Below are 22,391 nucleotides of genomic sequence, written 5' to 3'. Positions count from 1 at the left end.
TGGGCAGAGTTACATCAGTTTAGTGTGGTGACATGGGTGCCTGATGCTCAGAGCCTCCGGCCAGCAGTTACACGTGCCTTTAGTAAGTGCAAATGACGAGAATCGTTTAGCAAGTCCATTTGGGCAGAGAAAGCACCACAGACACGAAGCCTGAGGGGTGTGGAGAAAGAAAGGGTCCCGTAATGAAAAGGCACAAGGACCCACCAGTGTAGTACACTGATCAGTGCTTTCTGGTTGGCAGATCTTAAAAAACCAAAAGTAACACATGGGTATTCTAAGCCCTGGCTGGCGTAGCTCAGTGGATTGAGTGCGGGCTGCGAACCAAAGTGTCGCAGGTTCGATTCCCAGCCAGGGTACATGCTTGGGTTGCAGGCCATAGCCCCCAGCAACTGCACATTGATGCTTCTCTCTCTCTCTGTCTCCCTCCCTTCCCACTCTAAAAGTGAATAAATTTTTTAAAAATCTTTAAAAAACAAAAACAAAAGTAACACATGGATGTTGTCACCAGGCCGCACTCAGAAGCCCTGTGGCAGCTTTTACCCATTGACCAAAGCTCCCAGGGCCTCTGGGGCCCACGGCGATCAAAGGGAGTTGTCACATAGACTGGAAACGAGAACTGCTCCTGGAAGTGATCGGGTGCCAGCCCCACTCCCATCCCTGTTTTACAAGTGGAGAGACAGCCCAGGGTGACACCGCCATCACATGGCAGGGCTTTACACCTAAGATGCTTGCTCTCTGTCCCGTGTGCTTTCTGAGCAGGTTCCTCACCCAGAGCGGGCACCCCACAGGTGAGCCACAGTCGCCAGGGAGTTCTTTCTGACTGACAAAGGCCATCTCAACCTCCCTCATGCCCTCTGATCCTGCAGGAAAGTCCCCCTCCCCTCTGTGTCATGAGGGGGAAGGGGTGAAGGACAAACGAGCCAGCTCAGAGAGTCCTGGTCATGCCTGTCCCTGAGGCCTACCTGGGATGCCCCTGTCTGGAGGTTCTGGTCCGAGGGTCAGAGCCGGGGCCTGGAGCCTGTATTAGTGAGCATGCCAGGCGGCTGATGAGCGAGTTTTGGGAAACATCAAGTTCATCCAGGCCGGTGGGATCTTCAATTGTTTTTCTGTCCTAGAGTGGGCAGTGAGGTTGAGAGGTCACTAGGGATCTTCCCCTTGTAGCTAATGACAGCCTCAGCCTGCATCCTGTTCCTTCCAGCACCTTTCTCTTTTCTGACAGAACCTAGACTCCTGGGCGCACAATGGCAGCACACACGATGGTGCTGCCTGATGTACTCTGGGGAGGTGGTTTGAGTAGAAGATGCCCTTTCCACCGTGGGTGACATTAACCTCTCTCTCTGGCTTTGTGTGCAGACTGAAGAACCTGGAGCTCCCTGCTGTGGGCGGGTCGGACGTCCACGTGAGGATGCTGGCGGCCCCTGTCAACCCATCTGACATAAACATGATCCAAGGTAGCCTTGGTTTCTGTGCCTCACGTGAACTGGCTTCTTTTTTTTTGCTCAGCCACCACCTCGTTTTCATTCATCCCTCCTCAGGTGTGAGTGCGAAATTCCTGGGGTAGCAGCCACTGTCCCCCAGGTGGAGATACACGATCTGCAGGCAGTGCGAGCCCCTGGCCTCCCCTCCCTGGGTTGTGCGGCTCTTCCAGAGTTAGGAGGGTTGCGGTAGGAGTAAACCAGTCACAGTGATGTGCCTGCAACATACTGGGCTCTTTTCTTACATTATCTATCTTGTTGACTCCTCCTAATAACCGAGAATGCAAGAGAGTGTTGTCCCCTTCACAAGGGGAGCAGCTGAGGCTCAGAGAGGCCGGGTGGTCATTAACACAGCTGGTCAAAGGCAGAACCCAGGTCGGACTTAGGCCTGGCTTGAGAGTCCATGCTTTCACTGCCCAAGCCTTGTTGGGTGACCCTCTGCGCTCTTCTTCCTTAGGGAATTATGGCCTCCTTCCCAAACTGCCTGCAGTCGGAGGGAACGAAGGCGTTGGACAGGTGGTGGCGGTGGGCAGTAGCGTGACCGGGGTGAAGCCAGGAGACTGGGTGATCCCAGCAGCTGCTGGTTTGGGTGAGTTTCTGCAGGTACCTGCAGCCTTTTGTTGTTCCGGATCCTCGTTCACGCACGCTGTAAAGGTTTGCTCATTGGCTCGCTGCAACTAAGCAATGCAGGGTCCGTTGTTAAGTGCACAGACCTCACCTACCCTCAGGAGGAGTGGGAACTGGACACAGAGAGCAGAGATTCTGTCTCTTTTGCTCAGAAGGTGAGTTGCCTGCTCTCTCCTCTCTGTGGGCTCGTGTGGATTGGAGCTGTTTCTCTGAATCCCCGAATCCCTGCTGTGAGGTACAGCGTGGAACACAAGTAAGACAGCCCCTGCCCTCCAGGAGGTTAGGGTCCGATTGGAGAAATCTCCAAAGCATTGACCTCAGCATAGGGAGTGCTACAAATTCTCAGGGAGTGGAATACCCTTCTGGCGACTGTGCGCCTCTGTGCGCCTCTGGGCGGGGGAGAGAGACAGTCTTAGGGGAGGATAAGAGCTTCCTGGAGGAGGCTTGTAGGAACAGACCTTTGACAGATGAGCTTTGTCAGAGGGAGATGAGCCAAAATCATTGCATTTGGAGGAAACAGGAGCAAAAACACAAAGATGAGTTTGGGAAATGGCAGGAAATCCGGTGTAGCCTTAGCAGAGGATACGCCCTTGGGAGAGAGGATGGCATCAGCAAGAAGGTCACCAAGGTAGTGGGACCATGGTGGGGGGGGGGCCTGCAAAAGCTGAGCTAAGCGTTAGGGCCTCCTTTTTAGTGAGGGGTCATTGCTGAGTTATTTAACACTTGGTAGTTTGGGGGGCACGAACATGACACAAAGGAGTCCTCCCAGCAGCCACCACAGGGAAGCGGGACAGACATTGTCCACCCCATTGGGCAGGAGGAACTGAAGCTTGAAAAGAAGCCCTCACCCAAGCTGAAACAGCAAACTGGAAGAGAGCTCACCAGCCTCACCTCCTCTGTTTTCCCCGCTGCACTCCAGTGTTAGGACTGTATGGGTTATAACTTCCGGAGAGTCCACTCAAACTTGCTTTACAAAAAGAGAAGTTAATTGGTCTGTGGAACTGGGAAATGCAGGAGATGGAAGGCTTCAGGCAGAGCTGGATCCAGGAACTGCAGTGATGTCAGAGCTCTGTCTTTCTCTTGTTCTCATTCGTTCTTAGATGGGATCTCCCGCACAGTGATATAATAGTAGCAACAAATATTTATTGGCCACTCCCTGTGCACTAGGCACTCTTCCGAGGACCTTACATATATTAACTCATTTATTCCCACATGAGGTAGATACTGTTATTCCCTGTTGCAGAGGAGGCAATGGTAAATGTAAAGGATTAAGCAACTTGCCCGGGGTCATCTAGCCCGTAAGTGGTAGAGCTAAGATTCAAAATCCCCTCTGTTATACACGTTTCACAGATGGCCACCGGCAGCCTGAGGTTTAAACCATTCTGAGAACAAACGAATGAACACATCCTGCACAGTCCATTGAACACAGCCATATCCCTGCCCCAGAAGGGCGCCCACCAACCCTCTCCGGGTCCTTGCCCATCCGTGAACCCACCACCAGGGCGATAGGGTTGGGCCACTCCAATCGCTTAGTTGATTCTCTTGCCCATCTCTGTGGCGTAGAGGGTGGGCCTTGTGGTTGAGAGCCCCAGAGCTTAGGGTGCAGTAGTTCTAGAAGGAAAAAGGTGGGAAAAAAACAAATGAACCAGAGACAGAAGTCTACGAGAAGCTCCTTGCTTCTCTGAGATCAGGAGAGCTGCCAAGAATGGCCGCACCCTCTCCTCCCGCCGCCTGGCAGTGAAGGCACCGGGCTGGTGAGTGAACGGGAGCTGCAAGGGCTCACCGGACACTGACTGGTGCTGGGCCCTGCCCTGAGCTGAGTGAGTAACACATGTGGTGGGGCAGGCAGGGCTCCCGCCTGGGAACAGGAGAACAGCGGTAGGACACAGTATAGCGAGTGCCACCGTCACCTGACAACAGCACAAAGGCGAGTGTCCCTGTCTCAGGAAGCTTTAGGAAAGGCTTCCCAGAGAACTGACGATTGAACTTGGTCGGGAAGACAGTAGAAACGCAGCCAGCGGGCTAGGTGAGGAAGGGCTGCCCCGGCAGGAGTGCAGCATGGGCGAAGGCACGGTGCCGTCACCGCTGCAAGCAGCTCAGTGTGGCTGGGCCGGGGGAGGGACGGTGCAGAAGCAAGGTGAGGCTGGAGAGGCGGGCTGGGGCCCCGACATGGAGGGCTCTCACCCACGGTCAGAGGGTGAAGTGGTAGGAAGAGGATGATCTGATCTGACTCCTGCAGTGCAGAGAAAGTTCGGGAAGGGCAGCAGCCAGGTGGAGGCAGGAAGGCAGTAAGGAAATGCCCGGCAGCTCAGACTTCAGGTGATGAGTGTCTGAGCAGGACGGTGACGCAGGGTGGGGAGGAGACGTGGGTTTAAGAGGTGAAGTAACAGGACATGGCAATTAGACTTGGAGAGAGCACCGGAGGACATCTGCCAGGTGAGTGGGTAATTGCATGGGGTGGGGCGGGGGGGGGGTGGCTAGTGGTGGCCACAACAGGGATTTCTCCCTGGAGGAAAAGTGAGTCGTTTAGACCAGGTGCCAGTCGGAGAGGATGAGGATTTTATGATTATCAGGACTATAATTAGCTCAGTTTATTCAGTAAACATTTTGTGAACATCTGTGGTGTACTGGGCCCTAGCATACAGCAGTGAACAGACAGGTCTTGGCGTGAAGGCTGCAGCTTAGTAAGAGTGGTAATTAGGTAAGCAGCTAAGTATTCAACTTGGTCATTTTTCATGGTATTGAGCTGCCCAGCCATGGCTGTGGCCCTAGCAAGCTTTTTCCCACACACAACCCAACTAGTCCCAAGGGACACTGGGCCAGAGAATGTGTGAACTGACTTACCCATTGCAAACACTCAAAACCTGGCTGAGGCCCTGGCTGGTGTGGCTCAGTGGGTTGAGTGCAGGCCTGCAAACCAAAGGGTCCCTGGTTCAGTTCCCAGCCAGGGCACATGCATGGGTTGCAGGCCAGAACCCCAGTAGGGGGCACACAAGCGGCAAGCACACATTGGTGTTTCTTTCCCTCCCTTTCTCCCTTCCCCTCTGTCAATAAATAAATAAATAAATAAATAATTTTAAAAGCCTGGCTGAGGCAGCATGGAACAGGGGAAAAGGCAGTGGCCTGGGAATCAGATGCAGGCTCTCCTTCCACCCGGCCTGTCTGGCCTTAAGTCACAACTATTTCACTTTGAGCCTCAGTGTGCTCATCTCCAAAATGGACTAATAGTCACTGCCCTGCAGCTCAGACGCAGCTCAAGTGAGGTAATGGTGCAGTGATCTTTACAAACGCTAAATCTCTGTGTGCATTAGATCAGGGGTTGGCAAACTCTTTTCTTGATGGCCAAATAGTAAATATTTTAAGCTCTGCAAAATGTACCACCCCTACTCAACTCTGCCATTTGAAGTAGCCATAAACAATTTTAGAAAGTGAGTGTGGCTGGGTTCCAATAAAACTTTATTTACAGAAATAGGTGGTGAGCCAGATTTGGCCCATGGGCTGTAATCTGCCAACCCTGCATTAGATGACGGAGACGGTGAAGGGTCAGTGGCACGCGTGTGAGGAGTGGCAGTGCTCAGAGCTAGGGCATAAGACTTGGGACCAGCAAAGGGGCAGCGCACATTTCCTGCCCACTCAGCACAGCGGCAGTCCGCACGCATGCCGTCACGTCGAATCTTCATGCTGCAGCGTGAGTGTTCTCCGAGTTCCACAGAGCAGGAAGAGTGGAACTCAGAAAAGGCGCAGTGAGAATTTGAAATCGTACCACTGGTGGGTGGCAGAACAGGGTTTTTAATCAGGTCTCTCCAGCTCCAAAGCCTAAGGGCTTCTCCTTTAAACCCCTGGAGGCCCGTGGGGCTGGCCTGGGCACTGTCCTCACCCCGCCCAGGTCCTTCTGAGCAGAGGGTTAGGGACAGTTGGGCCCCAGAAATCCACGTCAAGGGCCAAATCTCCATCATCGTGCCATTAAGGGGAATTAGAAGACAGCCTTGATTTCATGCACAGAAGCCAGGCACTAGGCGTTTGGCATGGATGAGAGTACAGTAAATGTGGGCTGAGATGCGGGGCGATGATGATGAAGAGCACAGTGAAGCCTTGAAAACCAGGCCGGTGAGGCCCAGAGAATGCCAGGGCCCCTCCTGGACCCCAAAGGAACTCTTCAGTTTTTCAGCCTCATTTTTATCAGTCACAGATCTGCTCCGGGATGGACACAGCCTTTAGTAGTGTCCTGCCTCTTGTCCCCAGTTCCTGGTCTCTAAAGTCCACATATTTTCTACCCTCCTGCAGCACAATTAGTAGTTGCTTAAGCTGCCCCTTTCCCCTCATAGCTGGGACGTGTGGCACCAGGAGACTGTTAGAATCCCAGCAACCAGGTAATGAGTACACACACTCGTGGGCTGCGGAAGTTTCGGCCCAGAGCCCCGAGACAGCACAGCCAGCAGACACTGAGCCAGCAAGGCTCCCCGGAGTTCCCCTGAGGCGGCCTCGTGAGCACACGGCACAGCCTGACTCCGAGGTCTGTCCCTTGCACCTCCACTTTGTACACGATCCTGCCTGCCTGGGTGAGCACCTGCCACCCCGCCTCCAGTGCCCTTCGACCCCTGCTGACATATCGTCAGCAGATAAGTCAAACCCATCTACTTCTCTCCATGCCCACTGCCGGCGTCTTGGTCTAGGCAACCGTCATCTCAGGGCTCAACCCCAGGAGAAGCCTCCTGATCGGGCCTCCCCATCTCCTCTCCGCCCCTCACCATGCCCCATCGCTGCCTTGCAGCAGCAAAGTGTCTTAAAGCATAAATCCAGCGGCCCCAGGGTTCTCTTAAAGCTCATTAGAAACTTCCCATTCACTCAAAATCTATTCTCTATGCCATGGCCCTGAGCTCTGTTTTTCAGACTACAGGGTATGACCCATTAGCAAAATCAGTCGAGTGGGTTGCAAACAGAATTCTTTTTTACTAAGGCAGAATAGAATAAAGAATGAGATGATAGGGCAAATATTGGTCCATGAAAAAATTTGGCTTCTGAGGTGTGTGTGTGTATATATAGGTATACACACACGTAGAGAGAGATACAAAAACACTCACTCAGCCCGTAATACCTCAGCTGCATCTTCACCACCCTTCCCGTCGCTCTCTGCGCCCCATTTCCACCCTGAGGCCGGGCCTGCCTCAGAGTCCCCGTGTGCCGTGTCCTCCTCTGCCTCGGGCATCCCTGAATGGCCTAGGACACCATCCTTTAGCTCTCGCCTGTCAGCCTGTCACCTCCTCAGAGAAGCTGTCGCTGACTCCCATCTAAAGTAACTCTCTCCATTTTTCCTCTGTCCCTCTATAATTTATAATTGTTGTATTTTCTTGTTTGTGTCTCACTTGTTCTACTCCGCTAGAATGGAAACTCCACGGAAGTCAGGCACGTGTCTGCGCTGACCCGTGCCTGGCTCCTAGCAGCCGCAGGGTGGGCGTCTGAGGAGGGAGGGGCAGCCCGGTTTCCAGGCAACTCTGGGCAAGCCGCTTCCTCAGTTTCCTGCCCTGCCGAGTGCGGAGGTTAAACTCCGCACTCTCAGGGGCCTTCTCAGCAGTGACGTTTTATAAGTCTTTTGTCTGGGACTGGAATGTGGGTTGGTAGTTCATGATCATTTCTTTCCAGTCTATGGGATTTTTTTATTGCCCGTATCTCATTTGATCTGTGCAGCTGCTCTCGGAGGAGGCCGGCCAGGCCCTTCTCGACAGTGTCATTTACCTACTGGAGTAATGAAAACTCAAGTGGCTTGGGGATTTGCCCAAGGTATAGCGACTGCCACCACCAGGTCCCAAACCTAGGCCTCCGACTTCTACTTTCGTGCGTTTTCCCATAACCCCACCCACGTCGCCCCCCCCTGGGTGGGAAGAACGAGGGCCCGGAGGAAAATGGGAGCTTTCTGGGCTTCTCATTTTCCCGGCAATGATGTTACTGTCTTACCCTCCAAGTCCAGTAGTTTGAGATTCTTAGCCACCTGCTGGGTGGCATTAGCTGAATCTGATGGTAGCTAACTCGGGAACAACACAATCTACACCTCACTTAACTGTGAGGACTCAGAGACACTCAAAAGGACTTCAGGATTGTCTTCGCTCTCTAACCCTTCTTTGAAATCTGCTGGAGGCCCATTCACGGAGGAGGGTGGGCGGGGCTAGAGGAGGAGTGGGCCTCCTCACTGCCCGGAACTCCTCCTCCGCTGACCCAGGAACCTGGCGGACCCAGGCTGTGTTCAAGGAGGAAGCGCTGATCGCAGTTCCCAGCGACATCCCTCTTCAGAGTGCCGCCACACTGAGCGTCAACCCCTGCACGGCCTACCGGATGCTGGTGGACTTCGAGCAGCTGCGGCCAGGTAGGACCCTGCAGGCGGGAGGAGCAGGCCAGCGTCTCCCAACTGGGCGTGACCCGCATCCTGGCACTGAGGCCATGGGAACTCACTGGGGAGGAAGGCGGGCCCTCACCTGGGCGAGTGTGGTGTGGTTGCTTTTGCTTAGAGAGACGTTAGTTTGGTTCCTGGAAAACACGCTGGAACCCCATGAGGAGCACACTCTGGAAAACTGCTGAAGGGTCACATTCCTAGAGCTTGGGACGGAATCCTGTCAGTCAGCAGAAACAGATCGAATGGGGCTAAACCCTAGGGACACAAAGCCAGGCAAGGCAGACACCGGCCCTGTGTTTGCAGTGGAATGCTGAACTCAGTAATTCCGCTCGGCATCCGCGTACCACTGCAGTTCACACAGGTGCCTTTCCGGCACTCCCACGTCGGATGCGCCCTGCGTCCAGTGGTCAGAGCCGCGCGGTAAGGGTGGCACCGCTGGCTGAGATGCGAGCCCCGGGCTGACAGCCCAGGCCGGCACTCCAGCTTCACCTTCCCCTCACCGGCCTCTCCAGTCATCAGACTTCGTAAAACGGAGGCTGGGAGTTCCGAGGGTGAGCTGAAACCCTGCGGTGTGACACTGGGTGAGGGGCCTGGCACACAGGGCAGTGACCACCCTGCTTTCACCACTCGTCCTTTTGAGGAATGAGGAAGCTGAGGTCCGGAGACGTAAATTATCAGTGTGAGATCCTCAGCAAGGAGTTGACAAAACCAGGTGTCTTATTTGGGGTTCCCTGATAGCAGAATCTGAGACAAAGCCTGGGGACGCACAGTTCACTGGGGAGCTGACCCGGGAAGCAGGAATGCGGGGGACGGGAGAGTGAGACGGGAAGGAGGAGACGCCAGTGAAGGCCAGTTACTGCAGTGGGCAGCCGGGGCTCATCCTGCAGGCACCCTCGAACGACCCTCAGAGAACCACCTCAGCATTAGCCTGCAGTGGCGGGAGGTCACCCACCGACTCTCCCATGTGGGAGGCTTCCCTGCACGTTGTGCATATCCGCAAGCCGGTGGGACCATGGAAGTCTCCCAGCTTACTTCTGCCATGCCAGCGAGGAACCTCAGGCCGAGAGGTGTTGGAATACAGTAAACTCAGGTGGCCGCTGCTGCCCCAGGCTGGCTGGCACCAGTCCCAGCTTCCCTCGGAGAGCAGTGCAGGTCTCACAGTGCTGGCAGAGTGGTCCTAGCAACCAATAGTGGGGAAAGCCAGCAGGCGTGACCGGGACCTTTGCTCAAGCCCAGTGAGTAGACACTCTGGTCACCTGCGTCTCATCTCTTCGGGTCACCCCTGATTCAGGCCACTGCTGTGGTGGACATAGCAGGACATGCTGCCACCACCCCACCTCAGGTGCCCATAATGCCTCTTCGCTTTCCTGACTCGAGGCTGGTGTGGCCCAGGCTACGTCGGCATTGAACTTATCATCATGACCCACAGTGAGAATTCCACTTTACATTAAAATCCAGTACCTAGACATGTATGAATATACATATAATGGGAACCAAAATTTAATGGAGCAATATCTGCCTACCCTCACTATGTGTACTGTTTTATTCTAGTCCCTTCTATTTCACTTAAAAAAAATGCTGCTTGTGACCCACTCCACTGATTTCACAACCCACTAATGAGTGGCAGCCTGCGTGCCAGCCCTGGCCACAGAGAACAGGCGTCCTTCCTGGACGTCCTCTGCCTCTTGCACCAGATCCTGCCGCCCGTCAAGACCCGGATAGCACTCCGGGGGAACAGAGCGCCTTCCCGGGCACAACAGCATCGGCTCCTCCAATTCCGAGCGTCCTGACTGATGCTCGCAGGGCTCCTGCTTTATTGGGAGGGAAACCAGTTCAAAGAGGCCGTGACCTGCCCTGTCTCATTCAGTTACCGTCATTGGTGAAGCGGGACTCATAGCCAGGCCCATCTCATCCCAGGGCCCCGTTTTCCCAACATACCATGCCACCTCCCCAGGAACTAATTCCAGATCAAGGCCTGGGCTTGGACCACAAATTATAGGACCCTGTTTCAGGGGCTGCTTAGCTTCTCCAGGATGGCTGTCATCCCGTTTCTAGGCAGTGAGCCTTTATTAAGCAGTACAGAGGGGGAGAAGGCAGGGCCTTCACCTCAAGGAGCTGCAAGCTCTCGGTACAATTGGACCCATATACAACCAAGTAGAAGATGAGGCCGACCGTGTGTATTGGCAGAGACAGATGCTTGCTGAGTGCTGTGGGGAAGAGTCTGGGAGGGCTTCATGGAGGAAGCCACACTTGCGCTGTACTTCAAAGGATTTCAGTAGGATTTCAAAACAAAGGGAGAAAGAGGAAAGCATTGCACACCAACGAAATAACCTAAGCAGAGACTTGAGGACATAAAAATCGGAGGATGACAAAGGATATAAAATCATTTACACAGCAGGATCTAAATTACGCCCACTGTAGACTCAGAGGTGCAAGTCTTAGGAGGCACCAAGAGTGTTGTGGAAGTTTGGGGGGCCGTTGGGAGAAGAGGGAGCAACACTCTAAGGTCTGAGAAGGCTCAGCAGCCAGGTCCTGGGGCCCCTTGAGCCTCAGCAGGCCATCTCTTGCCTAATGTGATAGGAACGCAGGCTGGAAGCCCTTGACCAATTACATGTCTCCCAGGCCTGATCTGAGTCTCTTCCTGGCTCCACAGGAGATTCTGTCATCCAGAATGCATCCAACAGTGGTGTGGGGCAAGCAGTCATCCAGATCGCCGCAGCCCTGGGCCTAAGGACCATCAACGTGGTCCGAGACAGGTGCGTGGAAGGTGGTATCCCAGATCCTGACTCGGGCCTTTACACCTGGTGTCCCTGCGTCTCCACCAGATGGCGCCCTTGCATAAGCAGGCTGCTTGCACGCACGCACGGACATCAGGAGAAACCAAGTCTGGACTTCAGGACACAGTCTCTCTCAAATGTAAAGGGAGGGCAGGAAGGAGGTGGAGCTGGTGGTGGCTGAACACTGGGAGTATTTGAGACTCTTGACCTGTGATAACCCAATGTTTTCAAAACCACAGTTCATATTTGGGAATGTTTTAAGCTGTGTTACGTTTTCTGTGAACTGTGTAACCCAGGGCCCTTTCCCTTGCATGAGCATGCAACTTCGAAGTGCACTGGACAGGGATTGAAGGGCACGGGGCGGGTTCGTCACCCCCGTTTTACACAGGAGGAAACTGGAGCTTCAGAGAGGAAGCGGCCTGCTCAGGGAGCCGCGCACAGTGAGCCTGTAACAGACTTCCTTTCCTGACTGGCTCCCCTTCCCTCAGATCGCCCAGCTCCTACGCCCCCTGTGCACAAATGTGCCCGTGTCTGTTGTGGAAGTCCAGGCTTAGGGGGAGAATTGATACTCGCCTCAGTTCCCCACGCCCTCGGGCGTGCTGACGGAAACCATCCCTTGCCGTGGCCGGAGAGCCGCAGGCCCACTCCTGGGCTGGAGTGTGTTTGCACAGCCCTCTGAAGGGCCCCTAGAAAAGAGGGGAGCGGAGAGGAAGTGGAGTCCATCTGATCCCTGGAAGAAATCAGGAAGTGAAATGACTTCTGGGCACAGACGGTTCAGAGCATCCCTGAGCTGGCGGGAGCTGCACAAACGGCCCAGCCTGGGGAAACCAAGGCCCAGAGATGCGGGCGCGTGATGACACGGGCAGCCAGGCCCCTCCGAGACCTGGCTGGAATGCGGCCCCAGCTGCCCGCAGGGAAGCTCGCGGCCTCACCGCAGCTGCGGAGGAGCCCTGGGAGCCTTGGTGGGGAAGGGGAGCGCGTGTGACTAAGGACTGTGTTTGCTTTCCAGACCTGACATCCAGACGCTGACCGACAAACTGAAGAATCTGGGGGCCGAGCACGTTATCACAGAAGAGGAACTAAGAAAACCCGAGACAAAAAACCTCTTTAAGGTACCTCGGATGCGGGACATCGCCCTTCCAGTCCGTGCTTGCCCCCTGCAGAGAGCTGGCTTGAACTAGCACAGCTAGGGCCTGGCTCCACTGTCCCTCTTCACATCATTTGTGTTGGGGCCACATCATCCCACACAGCCCACGGGACTCTCAGGACTGGGAGAGGAGCTGAGGACACTGGGGCACAGACAGGAAAGAAAAAGAAAAGAAGTAACATTTCCTAGGTACCTACCTTCCATTTTATCTGTCAGTCCCACAAAGTAGGTGCTGTCTATTTTATAGATGAGGAAACCCAGACTCAGAAAAGGTGAAGGATTTGGCCGAAACCACACTGTCAGTGGTGGAGTCAGGGCTGCCCCCAGGACTCTCTGAACTGAAAGCTCCTGAACCCCCCAGAGCGCCCACCCCAGCACACTCTAAGTGCCCAGACCACATCATCTCAGCCTCTTGCCACTGAGCCCCGGAGTGACCGAGCACACGCTGCGTCAGGAACGCACGCCCCTTGGGGACACTCCCGAAGCAGCGGGTCTAATGTGAACGGAGCTCAAAGTGCCTCGAAGAGGCGCGCTCGGGCAAACGAAGTCCTTGGGAATGGACCGCACATGTCCTTCCGCTCTCCTTTCCCAGAGAAGGCAAGATCTGAACGAAATTCTCGAACAGATCACAGGATTGGGTTGGTAAAGAAAAGGCCATTCCTGAGCAGGGAAAAAACAGAACTCTAAGACGAGAGCTTCCTGTCTTCTTCACCCTCCTCCTCCCGACACTCGGGCCTGGGAAGGGGTGGGTAGCAGCGTCAGCCCCCTACCCCGACCCCGTGCAGAGTGGAAGCCCCCTCAGTGCAGGCCCCTTGTTTTCCAGGACACGCCTCCGCCGCGGCTCGCTCTCAACTGCGTCGGCGGGAAAAGCTCCACTGAGCTGCTGCGGTACTTGGCGTGAGTCTCGGAGCCCTGCAGGGCCAGTGCGCAGGCGCCCCCTGGGCCCAAAGTCACGTCCCAGTTATCCAGGCCTTCCGGTCTCGGCCACCTTCATTACAAGTGACTGGGAGGCCCACCCAGCGCTGTTTTTCCCAGGGACCCACTGCCAGGCTCTCTGTGCGGGGGGAATGGTTAAGAACTTACAACCTACGGGCATCTTAAAAAGTCACTTAGTCCTAGCTTATTAGCTTTTAAAAATAGATTCTAATTTCAGAGGTAATACGATGCTTATTACAAGACATTTTGAAAGCATATAAAAGTACAAAGGAAAAACCAAAGTACCAGAGTTACCTGTTGTCCCACCACCGAGGGGTTGGCACTGTTGACACGGCTAACAGTGCGTGTCCTTCCCTTCTTTTTCCCTCTAATACACACTTGGGAAGAAGTGTGCCCTAAAGGACACTTCCCAGCTACAGCAGGAATCCCCTAAACTGTTTTAGTTAACATGTATTTGCTAGCATTCAGCCGCTACAGAGTATAGAGATGGCTGAGACGCTGGGGCAGAACCCTCTAGAGCTCACCGTCTAGGTGGGCAGATGGGTCAAAGATCTGGGAAAACAGTCACTGAGAGTTTACTGTGCACTGAATCTGTGCCGAGAGTTTGAGGTGCCCCTCCCCCAGCCACCCTGGCCAGGGGTGCTGTGCCCACCCCCTTTTAAACAAGGCCCCGAGAGGACAGTCACCTACCCACGATCAGAGTCAGGCTCAGCCCTGCTCCAGGCAGTCTCCCTGGGAAACTGCAACGCACGTGGTCCCTTGTCTGTCCTGTGTGGGAGGAAGAGAGGCCGGGTCTGGGCCGGTGTCAGCGCCTCGGGCTCACACCTGAAAGCCGAGCAGGCCCCGGTGAACGCAGGCCTTGACCTTTTCTCGGCGGAGCAAGCTTCCCTGCGGCGCCGCCGCCGCCTCACAGTCTGACTGGGCAGTTAGATGGGTGGGTCCCCAGCCCTGCCCCCACACCCATGTCACCCGGAGGGGCAGTGGTGGTTTTTAATAGAGACCCTTGCCCCCTGGTTCATTAGGTCTGGGGGAGGGCCTAGGAATCTGTATTTGGGACCCTTCCCAGGAATTCTGAAAACAAGATTTAGGCTTAGCGTTGGAATAGCAGCACTGTGGCAGATTCCAGAAGGGCCCCACACACCCACTCTGTTCTCTCTGACTCTTCAGGCCCGGGGGAACCATGGTGACCTACGGGGGCATGGCCAAGCAGCCCGTCATAGCTTCCGTGGTAAGCCCGTGCGGGGAGGCAGGCCTGGACACGGGCCAGAACCCACAGCTGTCTGAACTCAGGCAGGCCCGGTCGCTGGGGGAAGAATGTTTACTTTAAGTGGTATCTGAAGTGCTCACCCTCAGAGCCTCAGTGTGTCCTCCTGTGTCCCCAGAGCCTGCTCATTTTTAAGGATCTCAAACTTCGGGGCTTTTGGTTGTCCCAGTGGAAGAAGGACCACAGTCCAGGTGAGTGTGTGGTGGCCCCATTGCCAGGGGTCACACGAGAGGGCAGAGCCTGCTGTAGAAGTGACCAGACTCAGAGCCCTGGATAGGTGAGCAGACGCCCCCAGCCCCACAGCAGGAAAAAGGGAAACAGCCTCTGACTGCAGCTACACTTAGCAAACAGTTATCAGACTAAAGTGGGCTTAGTCCTTGGGGGGCGTAACATTGAGCAAGACATGCCCTGCCCCGTCCGAGAGGCGCTGGCGTGGGAAGACTGCCATGACCAACGACCAAGCAAAGAACACACATTCTGGAGCCGGCCTGCCTGGGCCTCCCGTTTCTGGTTAGAGGTTCTGCCTAGCCCACCTGAGGGACCTGGACAACCTCCGCCCCAGTTTAGATGTCACCACAGTTTAAACTGTTGTTAGCCCTGTTAGGCCGAAGAGGAAACTGAGGTTCAAGTGGTTCAGTAGCTTGCCCAAAGTCACCCCACCTAGGGAAGGGTACAGCCAGGATGCCACTAGCGAACCTCTCTGACCAGAGCCTGAGCTGGTACATTCTTCCCCTCCTGGGGGACTGGCTCCCCAGAGACTGACCCCCAAATTGAGACTGAGGGATGACGAGGGGTTACCCAAGTGAAGAGAGGAAAGTGGTGGATTAATGGGATGTTTCAGGCAGAAAAACAGCATGTGCAAACGCCGAGCAGGGAGAGCAGGAAACTGGCCTTACAGGTTGTGACCACCTTATAAAAGCCCTTATAATCTTCTTAAGGAGTTCAGACACTATCTTAAGACACTTAGAGAGCCATTGAAGTGTTCTAAGCAGAGGGTTTGATCAGCTGTGAATGGTGAATGAATTGATGTCAATGAAAAAACACTTCTCTCAGCCAAGGCCTTCACTTCTGACCTCCTTGTACCATACTGGGTTCTCCATGGGCAGGGACGCTGGTGGCCTCCGCTCCCGGGGTTCTGAGAGAGCCCGGGCTCTCAGGCAGAGCTCCATTCCTGAGCGGAGCTCCTCTGTTCCGCATCAGTGGGTGTGCCGGGTACACCCACCTCCCTCCCTGATCCCTGATCCTCTGCTGGCTTCCCTTTCTGGAGGTGATCCTGCCCCTCCTGCCATTCAGACTCCGGGTTACACCCCAGTCACGTTCTGTGGGTGCGAGCCACCAGTCTGCCTGCCTGTCAGTTCTGAGGCCACTCGCCTTGTTCCTCTGCCCCACCCTGGCTCTCAATGTCCTGAACTCCGGTGGGGCCCAAGCAGCCTCCACAGCCGCCCTGTCTGTGGGCGCGCCCTGGGCTCTCAAGGCTTCCCTGGCACATGCACAGCGAAGCACATGCACATGTGAGAGCGCAGCACCGGCTGCCACAGCGGGGGTGACCCATGTGCCATCTCTGAGCCCTGCCGCTGCCGCCGCACCCCTGTCTCACTGCCTCCAACCTCCCACAGCCCAGTTCAAGGAGCTGATCCTCACTCTGTGCGATCTCATCCACCGAGGCCTGCTCACGGCTCCCGCCTGCGCCGAGGTCCCCCTGCAGGACTACCAGGGAGCCTTGGAGACCTCGATGCAGCCCTTCATGTCTTCAAAACAGATTCTCACCATGTGATAATTCCCGCAGAGCCAGAGTGAAGTGGGAAGGGAAGGGGATCAACAGAACTGGTTTGGGCCCTTAGTCTGGGCCCTCAACCTTCCACAGGCTGCTCCTCTCCTCCCTGTGACTTCCCACCGGGAGAGCTGTGAAGCCAGCCGAGGCTTTCTCCCAGGCCAGCCTCAGGGTACCTAATAAGTCTGGGCTTCCTAAACACAAACAAGCAAAACCCATAGAAGTCGCCCCTTTTGAGAAGGGCCGTCATTGTCACTGTGCACCTGCCATCTCCCGGGACTCAGATGCCCCTCCTTGCCTATCCTCCGTCTCTTCCCTCAGCGACGATCATTTACTGACGTTCTGAAAGCAGAGCCAGGGTGAGCCTGGCAGGGACCAGAGCCAGTGAGACTCAATCTCTGCCCTCAGGCCACCCAAGCCCACGGAGGAGAATATTCTAAAAAGGCAGGCTGAGCCCTGGCTGGTGTGGCCAAGTTGACTGAGCACAACTGAAAGGTCACTGGTTCGATTCCCAATCAGGGCACACGCCTAGGTCGCCGGCCAGGTCCCCAGTTGGGGGCATGCGATATATATCTCTCTCAATTGATACATATCTCTCTCACATTGATGTTTCTCTCCCTCTCTTTCTCCCTCCCCCTCTCCCTAAAAGTAAATAAATACAATATTTTTAAAAATAATGCTGTATTTCTAAGAAAAAATAAATAAAAGTAAAAAAACAAGTTGATTCATTGTCAGGTGGTGTGCAGCTCAACAAAGAATCATCCAGTCCAAAATGCGATAGTGCCTCTGTTGGGAAACCCTTTGTTAAGCCAGTAATCCCACAACAGTTCCCACAGTGATCAGCGAGCTACCGAAGTGTGGGAAGGTCCGTGTGGGAAGGTCTGCAGGTGCCCTCTGGGTAAGATTTGCCACCTTACACACCTGGGTTCAGGATCCACTGCAAGTCCCCCCATCGCCCTGCCCTTTATCCTCAGGACTAGGGGGACAAACGATGTGTACAGAGCTTCTTAGGGCAGTGAGAAAAGCTGGAGAGGTGGTCAGGGGCTGCTCAATGGCTTTAGGAGCGAGAAGTAAGGTCAGGTTCTTCAGGCAGTCCACACTTGGGCTCACAGGGCGTGATAAGCCTGCGCAGAGAAGGGACAGGCCCCTGGTGTGGACCCGCAGGAGGCATACAGGAAGGAGTAAGGTTCAGAGCACCATGGTTAGAGGCCTCTGGAGGGCATTCAAAACTCCTAAAACAATACCCCTAGGGGCCTGGAGGTGACATTTGGGTTGGGCTTTAATGGGTGATCGTTGTTTTCTCAGACAGGAAAGGAAGACAAGCGTTACAGATTAAGAGACTAGATTAAGCAAACTTATAGAGGCAGAACATTTATGTTTGCATCTTCTGATTTTTCCCAAAATAGCCATTCTCTTCCTAGGAATTAAAACTGGTGACCTTTAGGTGGGCACATAGTAGGCTGCAATAAACACTTCCCTGCCTCCCTTGCAGCGGAGAAGGTCTGTCCCTTGTGACCCATGTAAGCAGATTGCGTGTCAGTTTCTTAGGACCCTCTTTGGAGTAACTGCCATCTCTCCTGAACTGCTTCTTCCCTTCCACCTACCGCCTGGCTGGGATGCAGACGTGACTCCTAGGGTTTGCATAGTCATCTTCGACCGCGTTAAGAATGGGGCAGCAGTGAAATCACAGGAGCCTGGGTGATACCCAAAAGCTTTGACTGTCCATCTTGGGAATTGAGAAATAAGTTTTCCTAAGAAATAAGCTTCTGTGATATTTAACCCCCTCGTGTTCGGGCTTTCTCTGAACCTAATCATAACTGATACGTATTCTACGATTCAATTCATATTGAAATCAAGTGAGTCAATCTGAAGCTGAAAAAGTGAATTGTGGCAGTTTGTGATTCCCAGCTAAGGAACGTGGACTTGATCCCATTGGCAGTAAGAAAAGATTTCTGGGCCAAAAGATCAAAAACTGCTTTGGAAAAATCCCGCCGGCAGCATGTTGGAAAATTTGGGGAAGGGAGGCACTAAAAAATAAAATCAGAAATTCCCATGCTCCTGAATGTTAGGTAAGTAAAAATCTCCCCTAAATCTCAAAGACCGACATAGGGGTTACCAGCGTTTACGAGGCCAGCAGAGGAAAGGAGACAGACAAAACAGTGTCAGAAGAGAATCTGACTTCAGCCCTAGTTGGTGTGGTTCGATTGGTTGGGCGTCGTCCCACAAACCAAAGGGTCTCAAGTTTGGTTCCTGGTCAGGGCCCGTGCCCAGGTTGCAGGTTTGGTTCCCAGTAGGGAGCGTGCAGGAGGCAGCTGACACATGTTACTTTCTTACATTGGTGTTCCTTTTCCTCTCTTCCACTCTCTCCGGACTCAATAAAAGAAAAATAAAATTTTTAAAGAGAATCTGACTTAAAATGGATCACCTCTCCCATACTTTACAAGTATGGGATTACTTCTCCCATACTTTACAAGTATGGGATTACTTCTCCCATACTTGGAGACTACTTCTCATTTTCAGGCTGAACAATCAATCTCTCTGTGGGGTTGAGACAGCTCTTCTGGCCCGCTAAGTAAGCAATGCCATATTTAGTGGTTATAGCAGGAACCTTTGGCTCCAGGAGGCTGACAAAAGACAAACCAGCATTACCTCCTAAACCAAAGTGTGGGCACACCTGACACCCTGAGGTTTTATGACTCTGGCTCTCCCTGGCGTCCTCTGGGAGCATCCATCCTGCGACCAGTCTCACAGCCACTGTTGTCATACTGATGACTGTCTTGTGTTTGGAAGATGAGATCATTAAGCCTGCTTTCCTCCGGGAAAGCATGAGGCCCAGAAGAAAAAGGTTCTTGCATCGACCTGTGTACACTGGAAGTGCTCAGTTGTACCCACCAGCCACATGCTTCTTGGCAGGTGCCATGTCCTGGGTGGGACACTGGGCCCAGCCAGAGCAGCTGGAGAAGGTAGAACACAGACTCCGTCCTGGTACAGCACCTGCCTTCGTCTGAAGGCAGGAAACTCCTGGGAGGGTAAGTGGGAAAGAGACACTGGCCTCCTCTGAAAAGGAAGAAAGTTTTCCCTACATCCTTAACTGTCTGCAGTGTGCGAGCACTTTGACGTGCAGCTTCATTTGATTTTTACAACTTCCCTGTATCATTGAGATTTTAATATCACCACTTCACAGAAGAGGAAGATGCTGAGAGAGGTGAGGTGACTTGCTCAGGATCACAGCAGGTAGCAGACCTGCCCCCAGACACCAGGTCCCTGATCCTGTCTGGGCACCATACCAGCCAATCCCAGTTCTTTCGGCCTCACAGTTGGCCTTGAGCTCCCTCTTTTCTCAGGACTCCTTGATCTTGTTCGATGACTATGAACATATCAATCAGAAGAGTTCAATTTTCCCTGAGTCTATGTCTCATGGGCAGCATTAAAAAAAAAAAAAAAAAACAGAATCAGGAGTTCATTGAAGTAGTCCATTTATTCATTCAGTAAATAGTCTGAACACCCATTATGTGAAAATCCCTGTTGTAGGTGCCAGGGATAAAGCAGGAGACAAAAAATACCCCACCAAACAACAACAACAACAAACTAGGGCCCCTGATACCAGGGAACTTATATTCTAGTGGAAAAGGGAAACTGAGTGAGTGAATAAACAAGGTAATTAGAGTATGATAAGTGCAGTGAAAAAAGTAGTATTGGGGGGGTCTTGTACTTGGAACAGGGTGGACAAGGAAGGTCTGAGGCCTGAAGAAGGAGCCAGCCATGTTCCAGACAGAGGGCGCAGCACGCTTAAAAGCCCTGATGTGACCCTGGCCTGGTAGCTCAGTTGTTTAGAGCATCACCTTCATATGCGACAGCTGTGAGTTCAGTCTCTGGTCAGGGCACATATAAGAATCAACCAGTGAATGCACAAACAGGCAGAACATCAAATTGATGTTTCTCCCCCTTCCCTCATCTTCTCCCTCTCTCTAAAAATCAATATATTACAAAACTTTTTTTAAGATTTTATTTATTTATTTTTAGAGAGGGAAGGGAGGGAGATATAGAGAGAGAAATATCAATGTGCAGTTGCTGGGGGTCACGGCCTGCAACCCAGGCATGTACCCTGGCTGGGAATCAAACCTGTGACACTCTGGTTCGCAGCCCGCACTCAATCCACTGAGCTACACCAGCCAGGGAATATATTACAAAACTTTTTAAAAACCCTCATGTGTGAACAGTATGATGAGGCTTGCTTAGTAAATGGAAGTGGAGAAAAGTAAATAGGTTCATGAATATTTAAAAGGAAAAATCAAAAGGACAGACTGGTAGTTGAAGGTTGAACTTTGGCACTTTGCTGGTTAGAGGCACCAGTCCCTGAGTCGGGGAACACCAGAGGAGGGACAGTGTTGGAGACGGGCATTTCCCCTCTGTGGGGCTCTTTTCTCACATGTACGACAGACTGAGCTTGTTCTTAATATTATGATCCTTACACTTTACTAAGTTCCAAATGGATCAAAGATTGCAATAAAAAATAAGCCCTAGAAGTAACAGAATAAACCAGGGGAGGTTTTGTTTTTGGTTTTGTTTGTTTGTTTGTTTTTTGTTGGTTTTTTCTAAACCTCAGTATGAGGAAGGCCTTTCAAACTACAGCACAAAATGCAGAATCAAAGAAATATAAAGAATGGATAAATTTGATCCCATAATTATCGAATATTTTTGCATGGCAAAAAAAAAAAAAAAAAACTAGGTGAAGTCAAAAGTCAACAAGCTGGGGAAAAATATTTGCAACTCATCTGACAAAGAGCTAATTTCCCTATTATACTGTCAGCTCCTATGGAAAAAAATAAGAAAAATGGTCAAAAGATATAAAAGACATAGAAGCTAAAATAGAAGGGTCTCTTAAACATAACATAAGGCTCACTCCACTCAAAATAGGATAATTTCAATTTATTGTACAGTACCCAAGATACCATTTTTTAGCTATCAGATTGACAAAGATCATAAAATTTGATAACAGTGTTAATGAGGAAAGGAAGAATTGAGCAATATCTGTCAAAACTACTTTTGCCCACACCCTTTGAGTACTTCTAGGAATAGATATAATACACACACAGTTACTCCTTGGAGCATAGTGTCCTTCACTAGAGCACTGAATAAATAAATTCCTGTGTATAAAATGTATGAGCTACAAAAACAGTCCTGAGGAAGCTCCTTTTGTACTCATATGTAATGATTTTCAAAATACCAGTGCATAACTGTATGTACACTACTATTTGCTTTATGTGTGTAAAATACCTCCAAAAGGGACATTTAACTGATTACACTGATTGCCTCTAGGGAGGGAAACTAAGCAGCCAGAGGAAAGATGGGAAGACTTTTCACTGTTTATGTCATTTGAATCAGTTAATGAATTATCTTTTCAAAAGTATAAGAAATAAATACAAACAAAACCCAAGAACCTCTTGTGGTTCTAGGGAAAGTGGGTTAGTGAGAAAGGAACCAATATTAAGCTCCTAATGTTCAGTCCAGATACGGTTCCAAGCCCTTCCAACTACACCACCCCACTTACCCTGATATTCCATTGAAATGGGATGTTATTCTAATTTTGCAAGTTAAAAAGTAGGTTAAATTGGTCATGTAACTTAGTCAATGTCAAGACTAATCTCGCTCCAAAGGTCCAGGCTTCTCCATTTTCCAAACTGCTTCTATTTAAGCAAAGTGTCCTATTTAAAAATAATAATACTGGTATTATTTATTGGGCACTTGAGATGTGCTGGGAACAGTACAAAGAGCTTTGCGTAACCATTCTCAAGACAACTATGGAAGGTTGGAATTTCTAGCCCCCTTTCACAGAGAAGACAAACGAGGCGCAGAGAGGTGGCGCGTAAAGAGCCCAAGGTCACAGATACAAGACGATTACAAGCCAGGTTTAATTCCAAAGCTCCTATTCTAAAGTAGAAACCACTCCCGCCCGACCCAAATGATAAAAGCGGAACGCAGGCTGGGCGGGAGAGTTAAGTCGGCGGG

The 22,391-nt window shown here is 52.3% G+C and overlaps 1 protein-coding gene across 3 annotated transcripts in view; it reads left to right on the top strand.

Annotated features, from left to right (window-relative positions):
• MECR (mitochondrial trans-2-enoyl-CoA reductase) overlaps positions 1 to 19,331 on the top strand; it is a 30,123-nt gene extending 10,792 nt beyond the window's left edge. The window contains exons 2-10 of one of the 3 annotated variants that reach the window (XM_036025651.1): positions 1,354 to 1,451; positions 1,933 to 2,064; positions 8,317 to 8,460; positions 11,141 to 11,243; positions 12,274 to 12,376; positions 13,235 to 13,308; positions 14,515 to 14,575; positions 14,730 to 14,802; positions 18,984 to 19,331. In XM_036025651.1, coding sequence (XP_035881544.1) covers positions 1,354 to 1,451; positions 1,933 to 2,064; positions 8,317 to 8,460; positions 11,141 to 11,243; positions 12,274 to 12,376; positions 13,235 to 13,308; positions 14,515 to 14,575; positions 14,730 to 14,802; positions 18,984 to 19,060 — 865 coding nt within the window. In that variant the 3' untranslated portion in view covers positions 19,061 to 19,331. Of the gene's footprint in view, positions 1 to 1,353; positions 1,452 to 1,932; positions 2,065 to 8,316; positions 8,461 to 11,140; positions 11,244 to 12,273; positions 12,377 to 13,234; positions 13,309 to 14,514; positions 14,576 to 14,729; positions 14,803 to 16,227; positions 18,557 to 18,983 lie in introns of those variants that run through there. The other 2 variants (XM_028513015.2, XM_036025652.1) reach the window with 2 other exon arrangements.
• The last annotated feature ends 3,060 nt before the right edge of the window (positions 19,332 to 22,391 follow it).

Source organism: Phyllostomus discolor, chromosome 5, assembly GCF_004126475.2.
Source record: "Phyllostomus discolor isolate MPI-MPIP mPhyDis1 chromosome 5, mPhyDis1.pri.v3, whole genome shotgun sequence".
Lineage (NCBI taxonomy): Eukaryota > Metazoa > Chordata > Mammalia > Chiroptera > Phyllostomidae > Phyllostomus > Phyllostomus discolor.
This window is presented reverse-complemented; position numbering and strand designations above follow the sequence as displayed.